The sequence below is a fragment of the Heterodontus francisci genome, chromosome 1, assembly GCF_036365525.1.
Source record: "Heterodontus francisci isolate sHetFra1 chromosome 1, sHetFra1.hap1, whole genome shotgun sequence".
Taxonomy (NCBI): domain Eukaryota; kingdom Metazoa; phylum Chordata; class Chondrichthyes; order Heterodontiformes; family Heterodontidae; genus Heterodontus; species Heterodontus francisci.
The window spans coordinates 227,796,009-227,817,487 of NC_090371.1; the positions used below are offsets into that span (position 1 = coordinate 227,796,009).

Consider the following 21,479-nt stretch of genomic DNA (forward strand, 5'->3'; position numbering starts at 1 on the left):
TTCCAAGTCAGGATGGTGTGTGGCTTGGAGGGGAACTTGCAGGTGGTGGTGTTCCCATGCAACTGCTGCCCTTGTTCTTCTAGGTGGTAGAGGTCGCGGGTTTGGAGGGTGCTGTCTTAGGAGTCTTGGTGCATTGCTGCAGTGCATCTTGTAGAGGTACACACTGCTGCCACTGTGCGTCGGTGATGGAGGGAGTGAATGTTGAAGGTGGTGGGTGACAATCAAGCTGTCTGCTTTGTCCTGAATGGTGTCGAGCTTCTTGAATATGGTTGGAGCTGCATCCATCTAGGCAAGTGGAGAGTATTCCATCACACACCTGAGTTGTGCCTTGTAGATGGTGGGCAGGCTCTGGGGAGTCAGGAAGTGAGTTACTCGCCGCAGGATTCCTAGCCTCTGACCTGCTCTTGTAGCCACTGTATTTATATGGCTACTCCAGTTCACTTTCTGGTCAATGGTAACCCCCAGGATGTTGATAGTGGGGGATTCAGCAATCATCATGCCAGTGACTGTCAAGGGGAGATGGTTAGATTCTCTCTTGTTGGCGATGGTCATTGCCTGGCACTTGTGTGGCGCGAATGTTACTTGCCACTTATCAGCCCAAGCCTGGATATTGTCCAGGTCTTGCTGCATTTCTACATGGACTGCTTCAGTATGTGAGGAGTCGCGAATGGTGCTGAACATTGTGCAATCATCAGCGAACATCCCCACTTCTGACCTTATGATGGAGGGAAGGTCATTGATGAAGCAGCTGAAGATGATTGGGCCTCGGACACTACCCTGAGGAACTCCTGCAGTAATGTCCCAGAGCTGAGATGATTGACCTCCAACAACCATAACCACCTTCCTTTGCGCTAGGTATGACTCCAACCAGTGGAGAGTTTTCTCCCTAATTCTCATTGACTCCAGTTTTGCTAGCTCTCTTTGATGCCATACTGGGTCAAATACTGCCTTGATGTCAATGGCAGTCACTCTCACTTCACCTCTTGAATTCAGCTGTTTTGTCCATATTTGAATCAAGGCTATAATGAGGTCAGGAGCTGAGTGGCCCTGGTGGATCCCAAACTGAGCATCACTGAGCAGGTTATTGCTTAGCAAGTGCTGCTTGATAGCACTGTCGATGCCTTCCATCAGTTTACTGATGATCAAGAGTAGACTGATGTGGTGGTAATTGGCCAGGTTGGATTTGTCCTGCTTTTTGTGGATCAGACATACCTGGGGAATTTTCCATATTGCCAGGTGGATGCCAATGTTGTAGCTGTACTGGAACAGGGGCGCGACAAGTTCTGGAGCACAGGTCTTCAGTACTATTGCTGGAATGTTGTCAGGGTCCATATCCAGTGCCTTCAGTATTTTCTTGATATTACATGGAGTGAATCGAATTGGCTGAAGACTGGCATCTGTGATGCTGGGGACTTCAGGAGGAGGCCGAGATGGATCATCCACTTGGCACTTAACATAGAAACATAGAAAATAGGAGCAGGAGTAGGCCATTCGGCCCTTGAGCCTGCTCCACCATTCATCATGATCATGGCTGATCATCCAACTCAGTAACCTGTTCCCGCTTTCGCCCCATATCCTTTGATCCCTTTAAACCCAAGAGCTATATCTAACTCCTTCTTGAAAACATACAATGTTTTGGCCTCAACTGTTTTCTGTGGTAGCGAATTGCACAGGTTCACCACTCGCTGGCTGAAGTAATTTCTCCTCATCTCTGTCCTGAATGGTTTACCCTATATCCTTAGACTATGACCCCTGGTTCTGGACTCCCCCACCATCTGGAACATCCTTCCTGCATCTAGCCTGTCAAGTCCTGTTAGAATTTTATAGGTATCTATGAGGTCCCCCCTCACTCTTCTGAACTCCAGCGAATATAATCCTAACCAACTCAATCTTTCCTCATACGTCAGTCACGTCATCCCAGGAATCAGTCTGGTGAACCTTCGCTGCACTCCCTCTGTAGCAAGAACATCCTTCCTCAGATAAGGAGACCAAAACTGCACACAATATTCCAGGTGTGGCCTCACCAAGGCCCTGTATAATTGCAGCAAGACATCCGTGCTCCTGTACTCGAATCCTCTCGCAATGAAGGCCAACCTAGCTTTGTCTTTTTTACTGCCTGTTGGACCTGCATGCTTACCTTCGGTGGCTGGTGTACGAGAACACCCAGATCTCATTGCATATTCCCCTCTCTCAGTTTATAGCCGTTCAGATAATAATCTGCCTTCCTGTTTTTGCTACCAAAGTGGATAACCTCACATTTATCCACATTGTACTGCATCTACCATGCATTTGCCCACTCATTCAACTTATCCAAATCACCCTGAAGCCTCACTGCATCCTCCTCATAACTCATCCTCCCACCCAGTTTTGTGTCATCTGCAAATTTGAAGATGTTACATTTAGTTGCCTCATCAAAATCATTGATATATTTTGTGAATAGCTGGGGTCCGAGCACCGATCCCTGCGGTACCCCACTAGTCATTGCCTGCCATTCGGAAAAAGACCCATTTATCCCTACTCTTTGTTTCCTGTCTGCCAACCAATTTTCTATCCATTGCAATACACTACCCCCAATCCCATGTGCTTTAATTTTACACGCTAATCTCTTATGTGGGACTTTGTCAAAAGCCTTCTGAAAGTCCAAATAAACCACATCCACTGGCTCCCCCTCATCCACTCTACTTGTTACATCCTCGAAGACTTCTAGTAGATTTGTCAAGCATGATTTCCCTTTTGTAAATCCATGCTGACTCTGTCCGATTCTAGCACTGTTCTCCAAGTGCTGCGCTATACTTCTGGCTGAAGAGTGTTGCAAGTGCTTCAGTCTTATCTTTTGTACTGATTTGCTGGGCTCCCCCATCATTGAGGATGTGGATATTTGTGGATCCGCCTCTTCCTGTTAGTTGTATAATTGTCCACCACCATTCATGGCAGGACTGCATAGCTTAGATCTGTTCCGTTGGTTGTAGGATCGCTTTGCTCTGTCTAATGTATGCAGGTTATGCTGTTTGACACACAAGTAGTCCTCGGTTGTAGCTTCACCAGGTTGATACCTCATTTTGAGGTATGCCTGGTGCTGCTCCTGGCATGCCCTCCTGCAATCTTCAATGAACCAGGGTTGATCCCCTGGCTTGCTGGTAATGGTAGAGTGGGGGATATGCCGGGCCTTCAGATTGTTTCCTGTCATTCAGCCAATTCCATATCCATGTTGCTACCGTCCCTTTTATTCCATGAGCTATAAATTTTCACACAAGAATGTTTTGTGACACTGTATCAAACGCCTTTTGAAAGTCCTTCCCTTCAAAAAACTCCAGTAAGTTCATTAAACACGATTTTCCCTTAAGAAATCCATGCTGGCTTTCCTGAACTAACCTGCATTTGTCCATGTGACTATTAATTTGGTACCAAAGTTTCCACACCACCAAAGTTATACTATCTGGCCTATAGTTGCTGGGCTGATCTTTACATCAGTTTTGAACAACGGTACAACATTTGCAATTCTCCAGTCCTCTGGCACCATGCTTACGTCTAAAGAAGACTGGAAAATTATGGCCAGTGCCTCCGCAATTTCCACTCTCACTTCTCTCAGTATCTTTGGATGCATTTTATCTAGTCCTGGTGCTTTATCAACTTTAAGTATAGGCAGCCTAGCTAATACCGCCTCCTTATAGAGTCATAGAGTCATACAGCACAAAAACAGGCCCTTCAGCCCATTGTGTCCGTGCCGGCCATTTTATCATTTTAAATCCTATCTAGTGTATTAATTACCTCCTCCATTACTGTCGCCTGGATACCATCTTCTTCCTTGGTAAAGACAGATGCAAGGTATTCCATTTGATACCTCAGCCATTCCCCCTACCTCCATGTGTAAATACCCTTTCTGGTCCCTAATCGGCCCTACTCCAACTTTTATCACGCTTTTACTATTTATATGCCTATAGAAGACTTTGGGATTCCCTTTTATGTTAGCTGCCAGTCTCTTTTCATACCCTTAAATGGGAACACTTTTTCTTTTTTTAGCTTATCTAAGCCTGTCATGATTTTGTACACTTCTATAAAATCTCCCCTCAATCACCTTTGTTCTAAGGAGAACAAACACAAATTTTCCAACTTAACCTTGTAGCTAAAATCCTCCATCACTGGAACCATTTTGGTAAATCTCCTTTTCACCCCCTCAAGGACCCTCACATCCTTCCTGAAGTGTGGTGACCAGAACTGGACACAGTACTCCAGTTGGGGCCTAACCAGAGCTTTATAAAGGTTCAGCATAACTTCCCTGCTTTTGTACTCAATGTTTCTATTTATGAAGCCCATATGCTTTACTAACCACTCTCTCAATATGTCCTGCCATCTTTAAATATCTATGCACATGCACCCATGAGCCCCTCTGTTTCTGCACACGCTTTACAGCATTAAGTATATATTGCCTCTCCCTATTCCTTCTGCCAAAATGCATCACCTCACACTTGTCAATATTAAATTCCATCTGCCACATCTCTGCCCATTCTGCAATCCTACCTATGTCCTGTTGCAGGTGGTTCATATTATCCTCACTGTTGATCACACCTTCAAGTTTAGTATCATCAGCAAATTTTGAGGTTCTGCTCTGTATTCCAAGATCCAAGTCATTTATATAGAGCAAACAAATCACTGGCCCCAGCACTGACTCTTCTGAAACATGACTGTCTACCATCCTCCAGTCTGAAAAGCAATCATTTACCATGACTCACTGTTTTCTGTCCTAAGCCAAATTTTTTTTATCCAATTGGACTCTGACCACCCCCCACCATTCCATGAGCTACAATTTTGTTAACCAGCCTTTTATAGAGTCATAGAGCAATACAGCACTGAAACAGGCCCTTTGGCCCACCAAGTCTGTGCCAACCAACAACCACCCATTTATGCTAATCCTACATTAATCCCATATTCCCTACCACATCCCCACAATTCTCCTACCTACACTAGGGGCAATTTACCTATCAACCTGCAAGTCTTTGGCTGTGGGAGGAAACCAGAGCACCTGGCAGAAACCTACATGGTCACAGGGAGAACTTGCAAACTCCACACAGGCAGTACACAGAACTGAACCTGGGTTGCTGGAGCAATGAGACTGCAGTACTAACCACTGCACCACTGTGCTGCCCCAATGTGGTAGTGAAGTGATTTATGACTTTAACCCCTTATAGGGACTAAACCAAATCAGGCATACGTCCTTATCAATCTCCCTTAATTAAGTTCAAACCAGACAAATTCTTATCGACGCTCATTTGGGTCCAAAGAAATTAACTAGTTTTCCCTCAAAGAAAGAAAACTAGCAGAGAATATTACCATCTTTCGGATGGCCTATTTTAAAATAATTATGGCTAAGTCATAAATATCCCAGATATTATAAGGGTCAATACGTATATCTCCACTTAGAGATGCAGAGAAGGGGCTCCTGTAGTTGTATACAGAATGCCACATGAGATGATTTATTAACTAATATATACTTTAAAGAATTGAACACGCAATACACTTTTAAGTGGATGAGTATATCACAATATCAAATATTACTGAGAGATGTAACACATAATCTTATTTCTAAAATAGAATCCAAAAGTTTAACCCTGCTAATGTTACAGCAAAATATTTTAGAAGATCCAGCAAAATTTAAAGTAAACCTTTACCTTAAATTCCTCGAGTAAACCATAGCATGAGCAGGATTGATGAGGAATTCAACACTTCTAATTTTTGCTTCAGAAACTCTCATGTTTATACTGTTTTTAGGTATCATATGACCTTTTAGCATATAGGTGTTACCTTTCTGTGTGTGTTTTTCCTGCTCTTGAAACCCATATATGGTAGTACCATTAACTAACATCTCAACTTAATGTTTTGCTGGAATTCCCCTGCTCTTGAAGTTGTGAGCATTTATCTGGTCAAAATTTGTATAATTATGTTTATTTGGCATCTATGTTTGTAAGTACTATTCCATCTATTATTTTATTATCTATAATTATGTTTATTGTGGTACCTTGAAGCAACCTTTTGAGTCGATCTGTCTACATTTTACCAACACTATCAATTAAGTTTATTGATAACTCTTACTGATATCACACAGGATGTTTCAATGTGTGTTTATCCTCCAAATCCCTGGCAACAGAAATGTTGAAATGGATTTTCCAACTTAAAAAGGTATTTCTGCTTCACATTCTATTGTAACAAGGACCATGAAAGACCTTGACATTTTTAACTCGACTTTCTTAAAGGGGAATGTCAGTGAGTCTTGAAAACTGACCATTTATTCAATCTTTAATTCTAAAAGGTATAATATGTTAACTATATCTAAATTCTACTTAGTTGAGCCTATTATACCATGTTTCATACTGTGCCTTATCTAATGCTTTCTTAAAATCCATGTAAACAACACTCACCACATTCCCTTCATCAATCTTCTCTGTTACTTCATCAAAAAATTCAATTAGATTAGTCAAGCATGATCTGCCTTTTACAAATCCATGCTAGCTATCCGCAATTAACTTGACCCTCTCTAAGTGGCCTTTGATATTTTCCCTGATTATTGTTTCTTAAACCTGACCCACCACTGATGTTAAACTAACTGGCTTGTAGTTGCTAGGACTGTCCTTCCACCCTTTCTTAAATGAGGGTGTCACATTTGCCACTCTCTAATCCTCTGGCACCTTCCGCATATCCAGGGAAGATTGGAAGATTATGGGGAGCCCTTATGCTACCTCCATCCCCACTTACTTTAGCAACCTGGGATGCAAGCCATCTGGACCAGATGACTTATCTACCCTAAGGATAGCCAGCTTTTTTAGAACCTCCTCCCTCTCAATTTTTGTCCTATCCATTGCCTGTACTCTCTCTGCTTCTACTGATATTTTGTTAGCCTCCATTTTCTTAGTGAACACTGATACAAAGTACTCATTAAGTATATTAGGCTTGTCCTGCGCCTCGAAGCATATATCACCCTTTATGTCCCTAATAGATCCAGCTCCACCTTTTACTACTCGTTTACTATTTACATGCTGGTAGAAAATGCTTGGGTTCTCTTTAATGTTGACTGCCATTCTATTTTCATATTCTCTCTTTGCCAGTCTTACTTTTCTCTTCACCTTCCCTCTCAACTTATCGTATGTGGCTTGGTTCAAACTTGATGAGTTCACCCGACATGCATCATCCACCCTCTTTTTCTGTTTTATCATTATCTCTATCTCTCTCATCAACCAAGGAGGCCTGTTTTTGTTCCCCTACCTTTCGCCCTTGTTGCACTGTACCTAAAGCATCTCTTCCTTAAAGATAACCCATTGTTCTGATACAGCTTTTTCTGCCAGTCTTTGATTCCATTCTACTCTGCTTAGACCCCTTCTCATTGCATTGAAATTATCCCTCTTCCAATCTAGACATTCTACTTTATTTTGTTCCTTGCTTTTCTGCATTATTAGTCTAAACCTTATGATACGATGACCACTGTTACTCAAGTGCACCCCTACACACACTTGGTCCACTTGGCCCACCTCATTTCCCAGCACCAGAGCCAGCAATGCCTTTTTTCTATTTGACTGAGAACATACTGATCAAGGAAATTCTACTGAACATATTTTAGAAATTCTTCCCCCTCCTTAGCCTTTACTCTAAAATTAGCCCCATCGATACTTGGGTAATTAAAGTCCCCCAATATCGCCACTCTATAGTTCTTGCACATCTCTGTGATTTCCCTGCAGATTTACTCCTCTAGCTCTCTCTCACTATTTACAGGCCCATAGAATGCCCCTAGTAGCGTGATCATATCCTTTTTGCTCCTCCATTCTAATCAAATGGATTTTGTCCTTGCCCCTTCTAGGACATCCTCCCTTTCCAACACTGCAATGTTTTCCTTAATCAGGACAGCCACCCCATTTCTCTTTTATCCTTCTTTATCTTTTCTGAACACTTTATATAATTGTATATTAAGCACTCAGTTCTCGCCATTTTTAAGCCACGTTTCCATTATTGCCACTACATCAAATTCCAATAAAGCTATTTTAGCTTGTAGCTCATCAACCTTATTCATCATATTTTGTGCGTTTACATACATGCATTATAATCCTGTCTTTGCATTCCTCATAGTCCTTTGTGTCTTCGGCACTTTTGGATATGGATTTCCATCCAATCATCTAAGGCATTAATAAATACAAGTAGTTGAGTTCCCAACAGACATCCTTGCTGGACACCACTACTCATATTCTGCCAATTACAAGACCTGCCCATTATTCCTATTCTCTGTCAACTACTGCACAGCCAATTTCTTAACTAGGTGTAATAATTTGCCTTCAAACCCATAAGCTTCAATTTTAGCTATCAGTCTCTTATGAGGGCCTTTATCAATTGCTTCTGGAAGTCCTGTCCACTACTTCAATCGCTCCTTCAAAAAATTCAGTCAAAATTTTCAGGCATGACCTAAACTTAATAAATTCACGCTGGCTATTTCTGATTAACTGTAAATTATCAAGGTGTTCAAGCACCCTATCCTTAATTATCGACGCCAGTAATTTTCCCACAACAGATGTTAGGCCAACTGGTTTATAACTCCTGGTTTCCCTCTGTCACCTTTCATAAATAGCAGAGTGGCATGCACAATTTTCCAATTTAGAGGAATAATTCCTCAATCGAAAAAACTTTGTAAGATTACAGCTCGGCAGCTGCAATGTTCTCACCTTATGGGGATTTGTAACACTTTAGTGTGATTCTTTTCTTTATTAATTGTTATGATCCTCATGGAGACCACCAATAAACAAAAAGAATCAAATCCACCGGTTGACCCCAATTTAGGAAACTAAACCAAATGGACAAGATTTCACTTATATAAATTTTACTTCAACACTCAAACCAAACCAACATAAATTAAACATGAAGCAACAGTTAGATCATGGTCTATATATCCAAATTACACCTTAACTATCAGATACAACAGCGATGGGTCTCACAGTTTCACTGGGTCTACCAAGTATAAATTGCACCAAATTACATTTACACAGTTCGTCACAACTCTGAAGTTCCTCAGGTAGATTTTCAGCTCCTGTCTTCAAGGATTTAGCGTCTGTTCTTCTTCCAACAGCAGTTGCCTTTCAATCTGAACTCCATGGGTGCGCTCTTCATCATGAGGCACACTTCTCCAGAACCTCCTCAGCTCTGCTCACAACAGTCTTGATGGCATCTTCCATTTATCTGAGTCCTTCAGTGACCGCCTGTGCACTGTATGGCCGGGTCTGGTTAGTCGGCTATTTTAAGTAATGGAAACAGCTCCTGGATTCAGTCATCACTTTCTTCTGCTTGCCGGTGCTCCACTCCTGCCTGATCTGACTCGTCTGCCTGATCTGGGGAGGACTCTGTCTCCTTTTAACTTTTATGTTTTTTTCAGCTTCTCTTTCAGTTTTGTTTTCCATTTCTATTTCAGTTTTTAGCTTCTGTTTCTGTTTCAATTCTAGTTTCCATTTTTGTTAGTGTCTGTCTCAAGAAAAAACATGCTTTTGCAACCATGGATTCCAACACATAATGTTATTTTGCTTACGTTAATCTTGATGGGTCCCTGTCCCTGATTCAATATTAGTTTCCTTTGGAGGTCTAGCATGCTGACTTCATTAACTATTGATGCAAAGTCTGCCATTTCCTTATTTTTATTGACAATATCACCATTACCAGTTTTTAAGGGGCTCAAATTTCTCCTGACCGCTGAAGACTGAGGATTGGAATGTTTTAGAAACCAGCACAGGGCCACCAAAAAGTTGATGAAAAAAATGAATATGAGAGTAAAGCAGCCAGTAATATATAAACAGATTGTAAGAGCTTTTATAGATATATAAAAAGGAAGAGTAAATGTTGGTCCCTTAGAAGCAGAGACAGGAGCAATTATCATGTGGAACGAGGAAATGGCAAATATTTGCATTTGTCTTCACAGTAGAAGACCAGAAATAGATGGCAACCTAGGGAGAAAAGAGTGAGGAAATTAAGGAAATTAATATCAGCAGAGAAAAAGTATTGGAGAAACTTAAAGGACTAAAATCCGACAAATCCCCAGGACCTGATGGCCTACATCCAAGGATTCTAAAAGAGATAGTTGCAGAGATAGTGAGTGCACCAGCTATGATTTTCCAAAATTCCTTAGATTCCGGAATGGTCCCATCAGATTGGAAGTTGGCAAATGTTACACCGCTTTTCAAGAAAGGAGGGAGAAAGAAAACAGTGAACTTCAGGCTAGTTAGCTGAACATCAGTCATTGGGAAAATGCTGGAATCTATTATTAAAGAAGTCTTAACAATGCACTTAGAAAAGCACAGTGTGATTAGACCAAGTTAACATGTCTTTACTAAAGGGAAATGCTATTTGACAAATTTATTAGAGTTTTTGAGGATGTAACTAGTAGGGTAGATAAAGGGGATCCAGTAGACATAGTATACCTGTATTTCCAAAAGACATTCGATAAGGTGCCACACAATAGGCAATATGGAGTTCATAATAATTCGCAATAGGTTCATGGAGTTGGGATAGAGGATTGGTTAATAGACAAGAAGCAAAGAGTGAGTATAAACAGGGCATTTTCAAGTTGGCAGGCAGTGAATAGTGGAGTGCTGCAAGAATCAGTGCTTGGGCCTCAGCTATTTGCAATCGATATTAATGACTTAGATGAAGAGACAGAGAGTAATGTATCTAAGTTTGGTGATGATACAAATGTAGGTGGAAAGGTAAGCTGTGGGGAGTTCACAGAGAGGCTGCAAAGAGATATAGAGAGGTTAAGTGAGTGGACAACAAGATGGCAGATGGAGTATCATGTAGGGAAGTGTGAAGAATAGAAAACCAGAATTTTGTTTTTAAAAGGCATAAAACTTGTCAGTGTCGATGTTCAAAGATTCTTGGGTGTGCTTGTACAAGGAATGCAGAAAGTTGGCATGCAGGTACAGCCATCAATTAAAAAGGCAAATGGCATGTTGGCCTTTATTACAAGGGAATTGGAGTACAGGAATGAAGAAGTCTTGCTACAATTGTACAGAGTTTTGCTGAGACCACATCTGGAATACTGTGTGCAGTTTTGGTCTCCACATTTAAGAAAGGATATATTTGCATTGAAGGCAGTCCAGGGAAGATTCACTAAATTGGTCCCTGGGATGAGGAGGTTGTCCTATGATGAAAGGCTGAGTAAATTGGGCCTATAGTCTCTGGCATTTAGAAGAATGAGATTTGAAACATACAAGATCCTGAACAGGCTGGATAGGACAGGCACTGAGAGATTGGCCAGAATTTTATGGTCCCTCACATGAGCAGGTTGGTGGAAGGGGGGCCATTTCCGATGCCTTCCCGCCCCTGCTGCAATTTTACCCAGGGCGGCGGCGGCGAGAAATGGCCTGCCTGCCCTAGGCCAATCAAGGCCTTTAAGTGGCCAATAAACTGCCACTTAAGGGCCTTATCTGCCACTGCTGTAATTTTTACCAGCAGTGGCTGCATGGCAAAGGTTCCAAGAATGCTGCCAGCTAAACCCTGGTGGCCTTCTTGCGGGCTGGGAGGGGCCCTCCTGATTGGGCACCCTGTGTCTCACGGAGATTCCTCCCCACCCCGCCCATCCCAACAAACTCCACTGAACAACACTCCCCCCGCAACTCCTAAGCAACCCCACTTACCTCGCCGGGGCCTGGCCAACTGTTTCCGGTAAGGCCCCAAAAACTTACCTTGTTTCCCAGGCTGGCGCCCATCTTGCTGCTGTTGGCTGGCTGGGTGCAGTCCCAGCAGCGGCCAATTCAGGGCCTGGGGAGCGAAAAATCCCAGTGTGGCTGTGCAGGCCTGGCGGAGGTGGGCTCGCCTGGACTTTTTGGAAGGTGGGCGGGGCCTCCCGCCCAACGTAAAACTCCAGCCATTGTTTCTGTTGGTGTGGAATCCAAAACATGGGGGCACTGTCTCAGGATAAGGAGACAATCATTTAGGACTGAAATGAGGAGAAATTATTTCACTCAGAGGGTTGTGAATCTTTGGAATTATCCACCCCAGAGGGTGAGGACGCTCCATCGGTGATTACATTTAAGGCTGGGATAGACAGAGTTTCGGTCTCTCAGGGAGTCAAGGGATATGGCGAACAGAGGGGAAAGTCGAGTTGAAGCCTAAGATCAGCCATGATCTTATTGAATGGTGGAGTTGAAATTGAAAGTTCGATGGGCCATATGGTCTACTCCTGCTCCTATTTCTTGTACTTTTGTATTCCTTTTCCTAACGTAACTAAACTTTTTTGTGCTGATTTTGATATTCCTTGCAAGTTTCTTTTCATATTCCCTTTTTGTGGCTCTTACGATCTGTTTCTTCATCCTTTGCTGTTCTTTATATCTTTCCCATTTGCTCGGGTCTGTACTATGTTTTGAATTTTTGCTTTTTCTTTTAATTTTATGTTGTCTCTTACCTCTTTAGTTGTCCATGGCTGTCCTTTCTGGCAAGTAGAGCTTTTACTAATTAAGGACATAAACTGGTTCTATATCAGATTAAATTCTTTTTCAGTTTCCGTCTCATCCCATTGAAGTCAGCTTTATGTAAATCTAAAATCTTGGTATCTGCTTCATGTTTCTCCCTTTCCAACACTAAGTTTAACTCGATCATATTATGATCATTAATAGATAAATGTTCACGCACCATTAGCTAAATCTGGATCATTACTCAATACTAAATCTATTATGCTATGCCCCTTGTCAGCTCTTGACATATCGCTGCAGTAAACAATCCCAGAAACACTCAAGAAATTCACTACCTTTCTGACATGTGCTAGTCTTCTTATCCAGCCTATATGAAAGTTAAAATCCCCCATTAATACTGCTCTGCCTTTTTTACATGCTTGTCTAATCTCTATACTTATACGATGTACAACTTCACAGCTAATAGTGGACCTATAGGCAATTCCTATTAAAATGTTAAATCCTTTTCTATGACTATAAATTTACAGTGCTATGGTGATAGCTGTGGAATGGGATTGATTGGATTACTATACAGAGAGCTGGCATGGACTCGATGGGCCAAATGGTCTCCTTCTGTGCCATTATGACTTTATGACACTATGGGCTGGATTTTGTGCTGGAGACAGGGTTCCCGGCGTTGGTCCAAAAAGGTGGGGGAAACCCCACCTCTGCCTTCGTGCCTTCTTTCGTGCCCCCCACCCCCCACCCCTCCTGAACGATCCTCCAGTCTTTTTAAACCAAAGTTTCAGGAGGCAGGATCCCCATCCCTTTAAAAATGGGATCCCGCCTCCATGAGCTGTTGGCAAATCAGAGGGCCGGCAGCTCATCAGTTTTGGCAGCGGCACCGGGAGTGGTAGCCACTGCCAATACCACACAGGCCTCAGATCCAGGCCCAGCACTGGATTCCTGGAGAAGAGGTAGGTGAGGCAGGGTTTCTGGGGCTAGTCTGGAAGGGAGTCCCGGGGGTGTATTGGTTCACGATGGGGGTCTTCCATGGGCCACAAATTGCCTATGGAGGAGGGACCCCTCCCCAAGCCCACAGGGAGAGTGCCTCATGTTACAAGACGATCTCCCTGCATGGCAGAGGCCCCACCCCCCCTCCCTCCGCTTTAGGTAAGATCCCAGTGGTGGAGGGAAGAGGCCCTTAATTAATCATTAATAGGCCACTTAAGTGCCTCAACTGGCCTTTGGATGGGAAGGCCATCGTCGGCCTATCCCGACCCCGGGAAGATCGCTGGGCGACGGACCCTCTGCCCCACCACCATCACCCCCCCACCACCCGTCGAAATACTCCATGCCCCCCTCCGCCTCCGGTCTCGCCTCATGGGGCCACTCAAAATCCAGCTCTATATCTCTCTAAATATTTCTGTTTCTGAATTTGATTCATAAAGTCTTCACTGCCTGCTTATCTCTTGTTATATCTTCTCTTATCATTGAAGTGATTCCATCCTTAGTCCTCCTCCCACTCTACCATTTTACCTATCTTTTCTGTCACGATGCAGGCTGCATAACCTGGAATATTTAGTTCCCTGTCCTGACCAGTTTGCAGCCAGGTCTCAATAATAGCTACCATGCCATACACTCCAACTTGAATTTGTGCTTGCAAATCATTCACTTTTTTCCTTACAGTCCATGTGTTTGCATTAAGAATGCTTTTTTGAGCCAAACTCTCTAACCTGTGCTTCTGTTCTAATGTTACTCACACATTTCTTATTTCTCTCACCTGGTTTAATCACTTTACATCTTTTAGTTTCCCCTTTACCTGATGTTTCTCTACTCTCTTCCTTTTCTTTTTTTTTGAACTATTATTAATATTTCCACCTGAACTCTAAAGATATTGTGACTGAGTTATGTTTAAGTGTGTTTTAACATGAAGTAAATGCACACAGGATTTTTTAAAACAATAGGCTGCAAGTATTGAAGATGTATTTTAAAACTTGGCTCGGCCAATCTGTGGACTATCACAGCTCACAGTGGCGCAGTGGTTAGCACCGCAGCCTCACAGCTCCAGTGACCCGGGTTCAATTCTGGGTACTGCCTGTACGGAGTTTGCAAGTTCTCCCTGTGTCTGCGTGGGTTTTCTCCCACAGCCAAAAGACTTGCAGGTTAGTAGGTAAATTGGCCATTATAAATTGCCCCTAGTATAGGTAGGTGGTAGGGGAATATAGGGACAGGTGGAGATGTGGTAGGAATATAGGATTAGTATAAATGGGTGGTTGATGGTCGGCACAGACTTGGTGGGCCGAAGGGCCTGTTTCAGTGCTGTATCTCTAAAACTAAAACTATTTCAAACTGGTACAATGAAGGTCCATTGTTGCACACATTAGCTGGAGTGATTGTGGGTGTTAAGCAATTTGTCAGCTCATCTCAGATGGTCAATAAATAATCGCACCTACTTTGATGATGAGGACAATTCATAAGAGGACTGGTTATCTATGGGGATTCACCTAATCATCTGCCATAACTTCAGGAAAATCCCTGTGAAATAGCATAAACACTGCTTACATGGCACACAGAAGTCTCTGTGTGACTTAGCTTTATGATAGTTAGGCCAGATATTACAAATGCTTGTACCTGGGAGTGTGTCTAGTCTGACTACCTTGTATCTGTTTCATGCCTTCACACAAATGATTGAATGCTTCATGCAATCTTACTCTCATTTAGAATTGATGTAAATTGTATCATGTTTACCTTTACAGAACATCACATGTTGTCATAGCTCATTTGTGTTTGTCAACCAGACCTTTTAGTGTTTTGCACTTTTCTTCATATGAATTTTTATTAAAAAGTCATAGAGAAACACACAAAGTGTATATTAAAAATATAGCAAGTCATACCTATTTAAATTGCAGAAGGTAACAGCAGGAAATTCAATTTGCTCGACATACTTTATAGTGACAGATGTAGATGTTGGGAAGCTGAAGTAACGAATGAAACACTGGGTGATCTGACAAAAAACCACGATTACACAGCCAAGGACGACAACCATCCAGAAAACCCTACGAGTTCTAGGTTTGCTTTGCAGTGCATTTTTTAAACCATGGAAAGAGGTTGATGCAGCAAACTCACGGTCAAAGTGTCGTATATTCTCCATGGATCGCAATATTTTCCCATATAAAAAAGACCAAGCCTTTTTTAATGTGCCTATAAAAATGTAAACAAGAGAAAACAGTCATTGATTTTTAACTTTCAATAACACATTAATTTTGTTGATACAAGTGAAGGGAAGCATTCCAAATATGAAACAATTATGCAGTTTGCATTGAGCTACTATCTTACTTTATGCGGCATAATAAATAGCCCAAGTGCCTTTAATAATGGAGATGCAAATATTTAGATATATATTTTGGAAGTAGCTATTTCTCAGCTTTGCTTATTTAACTTTTTACTACACCTTCCAATCAAAAGAATAGGGTTGATCTTTGACTTGAGTCCGAAATTGATGAAGTAGCCATGGTGCTCGCCCATTGCTGGCTTCAGGAGGCCAGAACCATTTTCCGTTCAGGCCTCATTTGACATCTGTCAGAAAGTTGTGGGTGCCAAACAGGCTAGATAGTTGTAGCAGGGTAGGAAATCAGTTCGCGATTGCACTAAAGTCCGCTGGCTGGTCAGTCAGATGTGGAGTAGGGAAGGGTGAAATGATCCCAGGAGGAATACTTGTGTCAGCTGACAGTAGGCCTGTGTATTCCTGCATCTCCTGGCTCCATTGAAATAAAAAATAATTCCTGGGCTACTTTCTGAGTGACCTCCAGTGGTTCCATCAAGGTAGGTATACCTGGTATAAATTGGCATTGCATGTATGCTGCACCTATTTGTTGCCTGAAAAGTAAAATAAGGATTCCGCAACAGTGCAGGACCCTGATTTACATATTTACGTGGGAGCCTGATTTACATATTTAAACATCCGGTCTTCTGTTTTAGGTTGGCAACTGCTAAAGCATTCACATGCCAGCCTTAACATTGCATAATGCAAGTGTTATGCCAATGTGTTTTGTTGAATAATAATTTTCTTTAATCCACTGACTGGAGGTCTGAATTTATATATTTTTAAAAGACATTTTAAAAAGACAAACTGCTAGCAAAGTCATCCTTTCAGCTGAAGATTTGCAACACCTAATTTGCAACATTGTATCCTACACTGCAATGCTTATGAGGGGAGAGACAAAATGTCTTCTAAGTCCCCAGCAAGAACCAAGACGCAGGATGTTTAAATGAACTACCTGTTCTCTCAGCAAGAAGAAGAAATACTGTTAAATGTTATGTTTGAATCACTGAGTGAGTGTCATGTGACAAGCCCCTCCCCATCTGTGGTTTTAAACTGGTGTTTACTCTGCAGCAGAGGAGAAGTGACTGGACTCTGACATGAGCAGACCCAAAGTGTCCGCCCCCCACCCTCTCTCTCTGCATTCCAACTTGAAAGCTTCTTGATGACTGAGGACCTTTGCATAATCCAGCTACAATCAGAAACCCCTATGGAGGGAATCATCTGCATCACTAGCGCCAAGAGAGTCTCTGAACCAGTCATCTACTTCTTCAAACTAAAAGCCTCAGGACCCCTGAATTCAGCTAGAAATTAACTGAATTACCAAAAATCACAAACTGTATACCTTTTTTATGGACTATAACTCAACTACATTTCCCCGCTCTGTAACTTTGGCACGTTGTTTATTATTTTATTAGTTCGGTTTAGGTACAATAAAGTTAAACTCTTTCTTCGTTAACTCAAGAAAACCTGTCCAATTGATTCTTGTTATGATCATAGCAAGTAAGTAATCAAACACTGACAGAATTAGCAAGTACATCCACTTTAAGAAAGAATTAAACCTGTTGTGGTCTTGACCATAACAGAAATTTTGAGGGCTCATGTCTGGGATCAAACCCAAAGACAAATGGGAAATTGGAAATGGGAAACTAAATTCATCCCTAGCAATAATTTAATAGCTTCAATACAGGCTTTCTTGTAGTTTTCAGTGCTAGAGTATAAAAATGTCCACATTCGAGGCTAGTACCTTCCTAGAACAGAGTGAAGTAACTTGGACCAGGTTAAAAGCCCTATCTGTTGGAGAGTTGAGGAATGTAGCTGGGCAGTTAGAGATTACTATCCGTCCAAAAGCAAGGAAGCCTGAAATCCTAAAACTTGCAGCAACCATTTTAAAATTGACACTGAAGAACCAGAGACAGGCGAACTCTCCTAAAGCAGCTGGAACAAACTTACATTGTATTCAAAAGGGTTAACCAACTCACTTTTGATTGATTGATATGGCCACTTAAGGTAGAGTCCACCTACGAAAACCTTAGACAGGTGATCCTCCTGGAGAAGTTCAAAAACTCGCTTCCCCTTCCCATAAGAAACCATGTGGATGAACAAAAGGTTCCAAGAACCAGGCAGGCAGCAATCCTGGCTGATGATTATACACTTATTCACAAGCCCTTTCCCCAAGTGAAACCCTTCCTGGATAGAAGGTGGGAGGGTGATAGGAGGATGAATAGCCATGAGCGAGAAGGGAGAGCTGGAAACACAGGGGGCCCTCCTCAAGCCAAAAAGGAAGCTGCTGAGAACAGGACTGATGCCCGAAAAACTCTATGTTTCCATTGGAACAAGGCAGGTCACCTTCAAGCTGACTGCTGGAAGTTACAAGGAAAACCCCATAGGTGTGGTCAGGGTACACCGGACCAGTGCAGAAAAAGGGGCCCTGATGGAAAGCACAGCAGACCAGGCTGTGGTTTTAACTGTGGCAGTAAAACCCAGTAAACCTACCACTGAGAGTGTGGGAAAACATCACAAAATTCCTGAGAATTCCCAGAATTTTGTGTCCAGAGGAAAAGTGACCCCATACCCATCGAGTGAGGTGAGTAAGCCCATAGTTATACTTAGGGATACTGAGGCCACACTATCCCTTTTGCTGGGAAAAGGCATGACTTTCCCCGAGAGAGTGCATTGAATGCTAGAGTGCTAGTAAATGGTATCGGAGGAAAGTATATGCCCATACTTGTATACCGTGCACCTGGAGTGCCACCTTGTTTTAGGACCGGTAACCGAGGGGATTGTCCCCAGTTTACCTGTGGACAAGGTTGACCTGCTCCTGCGTAATGATCTGGCAGGGGCGAAGGTGGTAGCTTCCTCAGTGGTTTTAGAGAGACCAAAACATGTCGGGGTACAGAGCAGTTACAAGAACAGGTCCCAGTAGTTCCTGACTGTGTGGTGATCCAGTCCATGGCCAAACAAGCTCCATCAGAGGAGGTGAACTGGCACTACAGACAGATGACCCTACGGTCTGGTTGTCTGAAACCTTCTTGAGAAGTTAGAGGACCCAGATGATGGGTTAAACAGATCTTCCTTGGTTGAGGGTCAGCAAGCTGACCTAGACAAAAAAGTTAGCACAAACTATCCAAACTGAAGCTGAAGCAGAGGGAGTTCCAGAGTGCTACTATTTAAAGGATGAGGTGCTGATGAGGAAGTGGAGACCTCCCCATAGACCTGCAGATGAAGAGTGGACAGTGGTTCACCAGGTAGTGGTGCCGTTGAGGTGCCATGGGGAAATATTGAGAATAGCCCATGTGGTTACAATGGCTGGACATGTCAGTATCAGTAAAACCCAAGCCCGCATAAGACAGCATTTTCACTGGCCACAACTCCACAATGATGTGTTGGAGTTCTGTAAAACTTGCCAGTGCCATGTTGTGGGGAAGCCTCAACCTGCAATAAAACCTGCACCCCTAATTCCCATACCGGCTTTTGGGGAACTGTTCAGCAGAGTGCTGGTAGATTGTGTGGGATCCCTGCTGAAAACAAAAGGGTATCACTATCTTTTCACCATTATGGATGTGGCTACCCAATTCCCAGAGCTTCTCCCTCTAAGAACTATCTTTGGCAAGGTAGTACTGGAGGGGTGAACCCAATTCTTCACCCGATATGGGATGCCTGCTGAGATCCAGTTGGATCAGGGCAAAAATTTTATGTCCAGTATTTTTCAAAAGATCATGGGTAATCATTGCATAAATCAGCTAAAGTCCTCAGCCTACCACCCACAGTCACAAGGGGCTTTGGAGCGGTACCACCAGATCCTAAAGACAATGATCAGGGCATACTGCGATGAGTACCCCCATGACTGGGACAAAGGTATTTATTCTAATATAAAAGTCAAATACAGAAGATGCTGGAAATCTGAAATAAAAACAAGAAATGCTAGTATGGCAGCACCTGTGGAGAGAGAAGCAGAGTTAACGTTTCAGGTCAGTGTCTCTGCTTCTCTCTCCACAGCTGCTGCCAGACCTGCTGAGTATTTCCAGCATTTCTTGTTTTATATCAGGGATTTATTCTGTTTGCCACCAGGGACTTACCCAATGAGTTCACTGGCTTTAGTCCCTATGAATTTATGGATACGAAGTGAGAGGTCCTCTAAAACTAATCAAGGAGAGGTTTTTGGGATACAGGGACGAATCTTCCCTGTTAGACTACATCTCCATGTTCCAAGAACGGCTCATGAGAGCCTGTGCAGTGGCTCAGGAACACTTAAAAACCTCCCAGACAACTATGAAATGGCAGGCAGATAAACATGCCAAGGCCAGAACATTTCAGCCTGGAGTAATAGTGCTATTACCAATGCAGGGAGAACGGTTGAAATAAAAGCAAAATACTGCAGATGCTGGAAATCTGAAATAAAAACAAGAAATGCGGGAAATACTCAGCAGGTCTGGCAGCATCTGTGGAGAGAGAAGCAGAATTAACGTTTTAGGTGAGTGACCCTTCATCAGAACTGATGAAGGGTCACTGACCTGAAACGGGAACCGTTGAAAGCCTGGTTCAGAGGCCCGTACAGAGCAAGAAAGAGAATTAGCCAGGTGAATTATGTAATTGACACCCCAGATCAATGGAAAAAGCAAAGGCTGTGCCACATCAATATGTTAAAACGGTATCACAGCTGGGAAGGGGACAAACAAGCACAGGTCTGTCAGGCAGTCAGGAAAGAGGAGGGCAAAAGGGAAAATGAGGACAAGTTAGAGGGAGGTCTGGAGGGTTCACAAATTGAGACCCCTGCCATCCAGTTAGCTAACACTGAAATGTTATGGAAATTGAACACTGTACTCCCTTAGTTAAACGCAGAACAGAGAGGAGACCTAATAAGGCTGCTCACAGCAGTTAAAGGGATCTTCAGGGACAAACCAGCATGCACAACCCTAACCCTACATGATGTGGATGTAGGAGAGACCCCTTCCCTAAAACAAAATCCCTATTGCCTAGGCCGCAGGAAACTGACGCAAGTTCGGGAGGAAATTCAGTACATGCCGGAGCACAAGCTGATTGAGCCCAGTAAGAGCAGTTGAAGTTCCCCACTTGTGCTCATGCCCAAACCAGATGGCTGAACAAGATTCTGGATTGATTACAGAAAGATTAATGCAGTGACCAGAGCTGATTCCTACCCAATTCCTCGCCCGGAAGACTATATAAATAGAGTAGGAAACACCACCGACGAAACCAAAATAGACTTGTTAAAAGGGTACTGGCAGGTTCCTTTGTGAAATGCCTACTCATCTTCTGGCTGAGAATCGCTCCACTCTGAATTTTGTCTCAGGCCTATTTCGTTGTGGACTTTGTGTATCGGCTTACATTTACGCAGGTCTCTGGTGCTCCCCTTGCTGCTGTTGCAATGCTTCTGCACCTTTCTTCTGTTTGTTTGTGTCCTATTGTGACTACTGGCTGTGTCTTTGGAGGCAGATTTCTCGCATAGGCGGGCTCAGTGTCTTTTTGCACCACACGCCTTCCACAGATCTTGAAATGCAGGACAACTTTGCTGTGAGTGGGACAAACCACACCTACCACACAGCTTGCTTGCTTTTTGTGACCTGGTTACTGTGCCAATACTGCTGGCTGCACATGTGCTTGCAGATGCAGTTTTCCAGTTACAATGGCTTCGTATTTCCTGCCATCTTCTAGCAGCACATCAATGCTGTGACTTTACTTTTTCCACAAGAGGTCTTTTTGAAACATTTCAATTGGTGTTGAGACAATCACCA

The 21,479-nt window shown here is 42.9% G+C and overlaps 1 protein-coding gene across 1 annotated transcript in view; it reads right to left on the bottom strand.

Annotated features, from left to right (window-relative positions):
• The window catches only part of LOC137371504 (acid-sensing ion channel 5-like), a 109,537-nt gene extending 93,605 nt beyond the window's left edge, over window positions 1-15,932 (bottom strand). Inside the window, exons 1-2 of the mRNA XM_068034239.1 lie at window positions 15,854-15,932; window positions 15,302-15,608 (exon numbers count right to left, since the gene is read on the bottom strand). Coding sequence (XP_067890340.1) covers window positions 15,302-15,608; window positions 15,854-15,932 — 386 coding nt within the window. The remainder of the gene's footprint in view (window positions 1-15,301; window positions 15,609-15,853) is intronic.
• Between the last annotated feature and the right edge of the window lie 5,547 nt (window positions 15,933-21,479).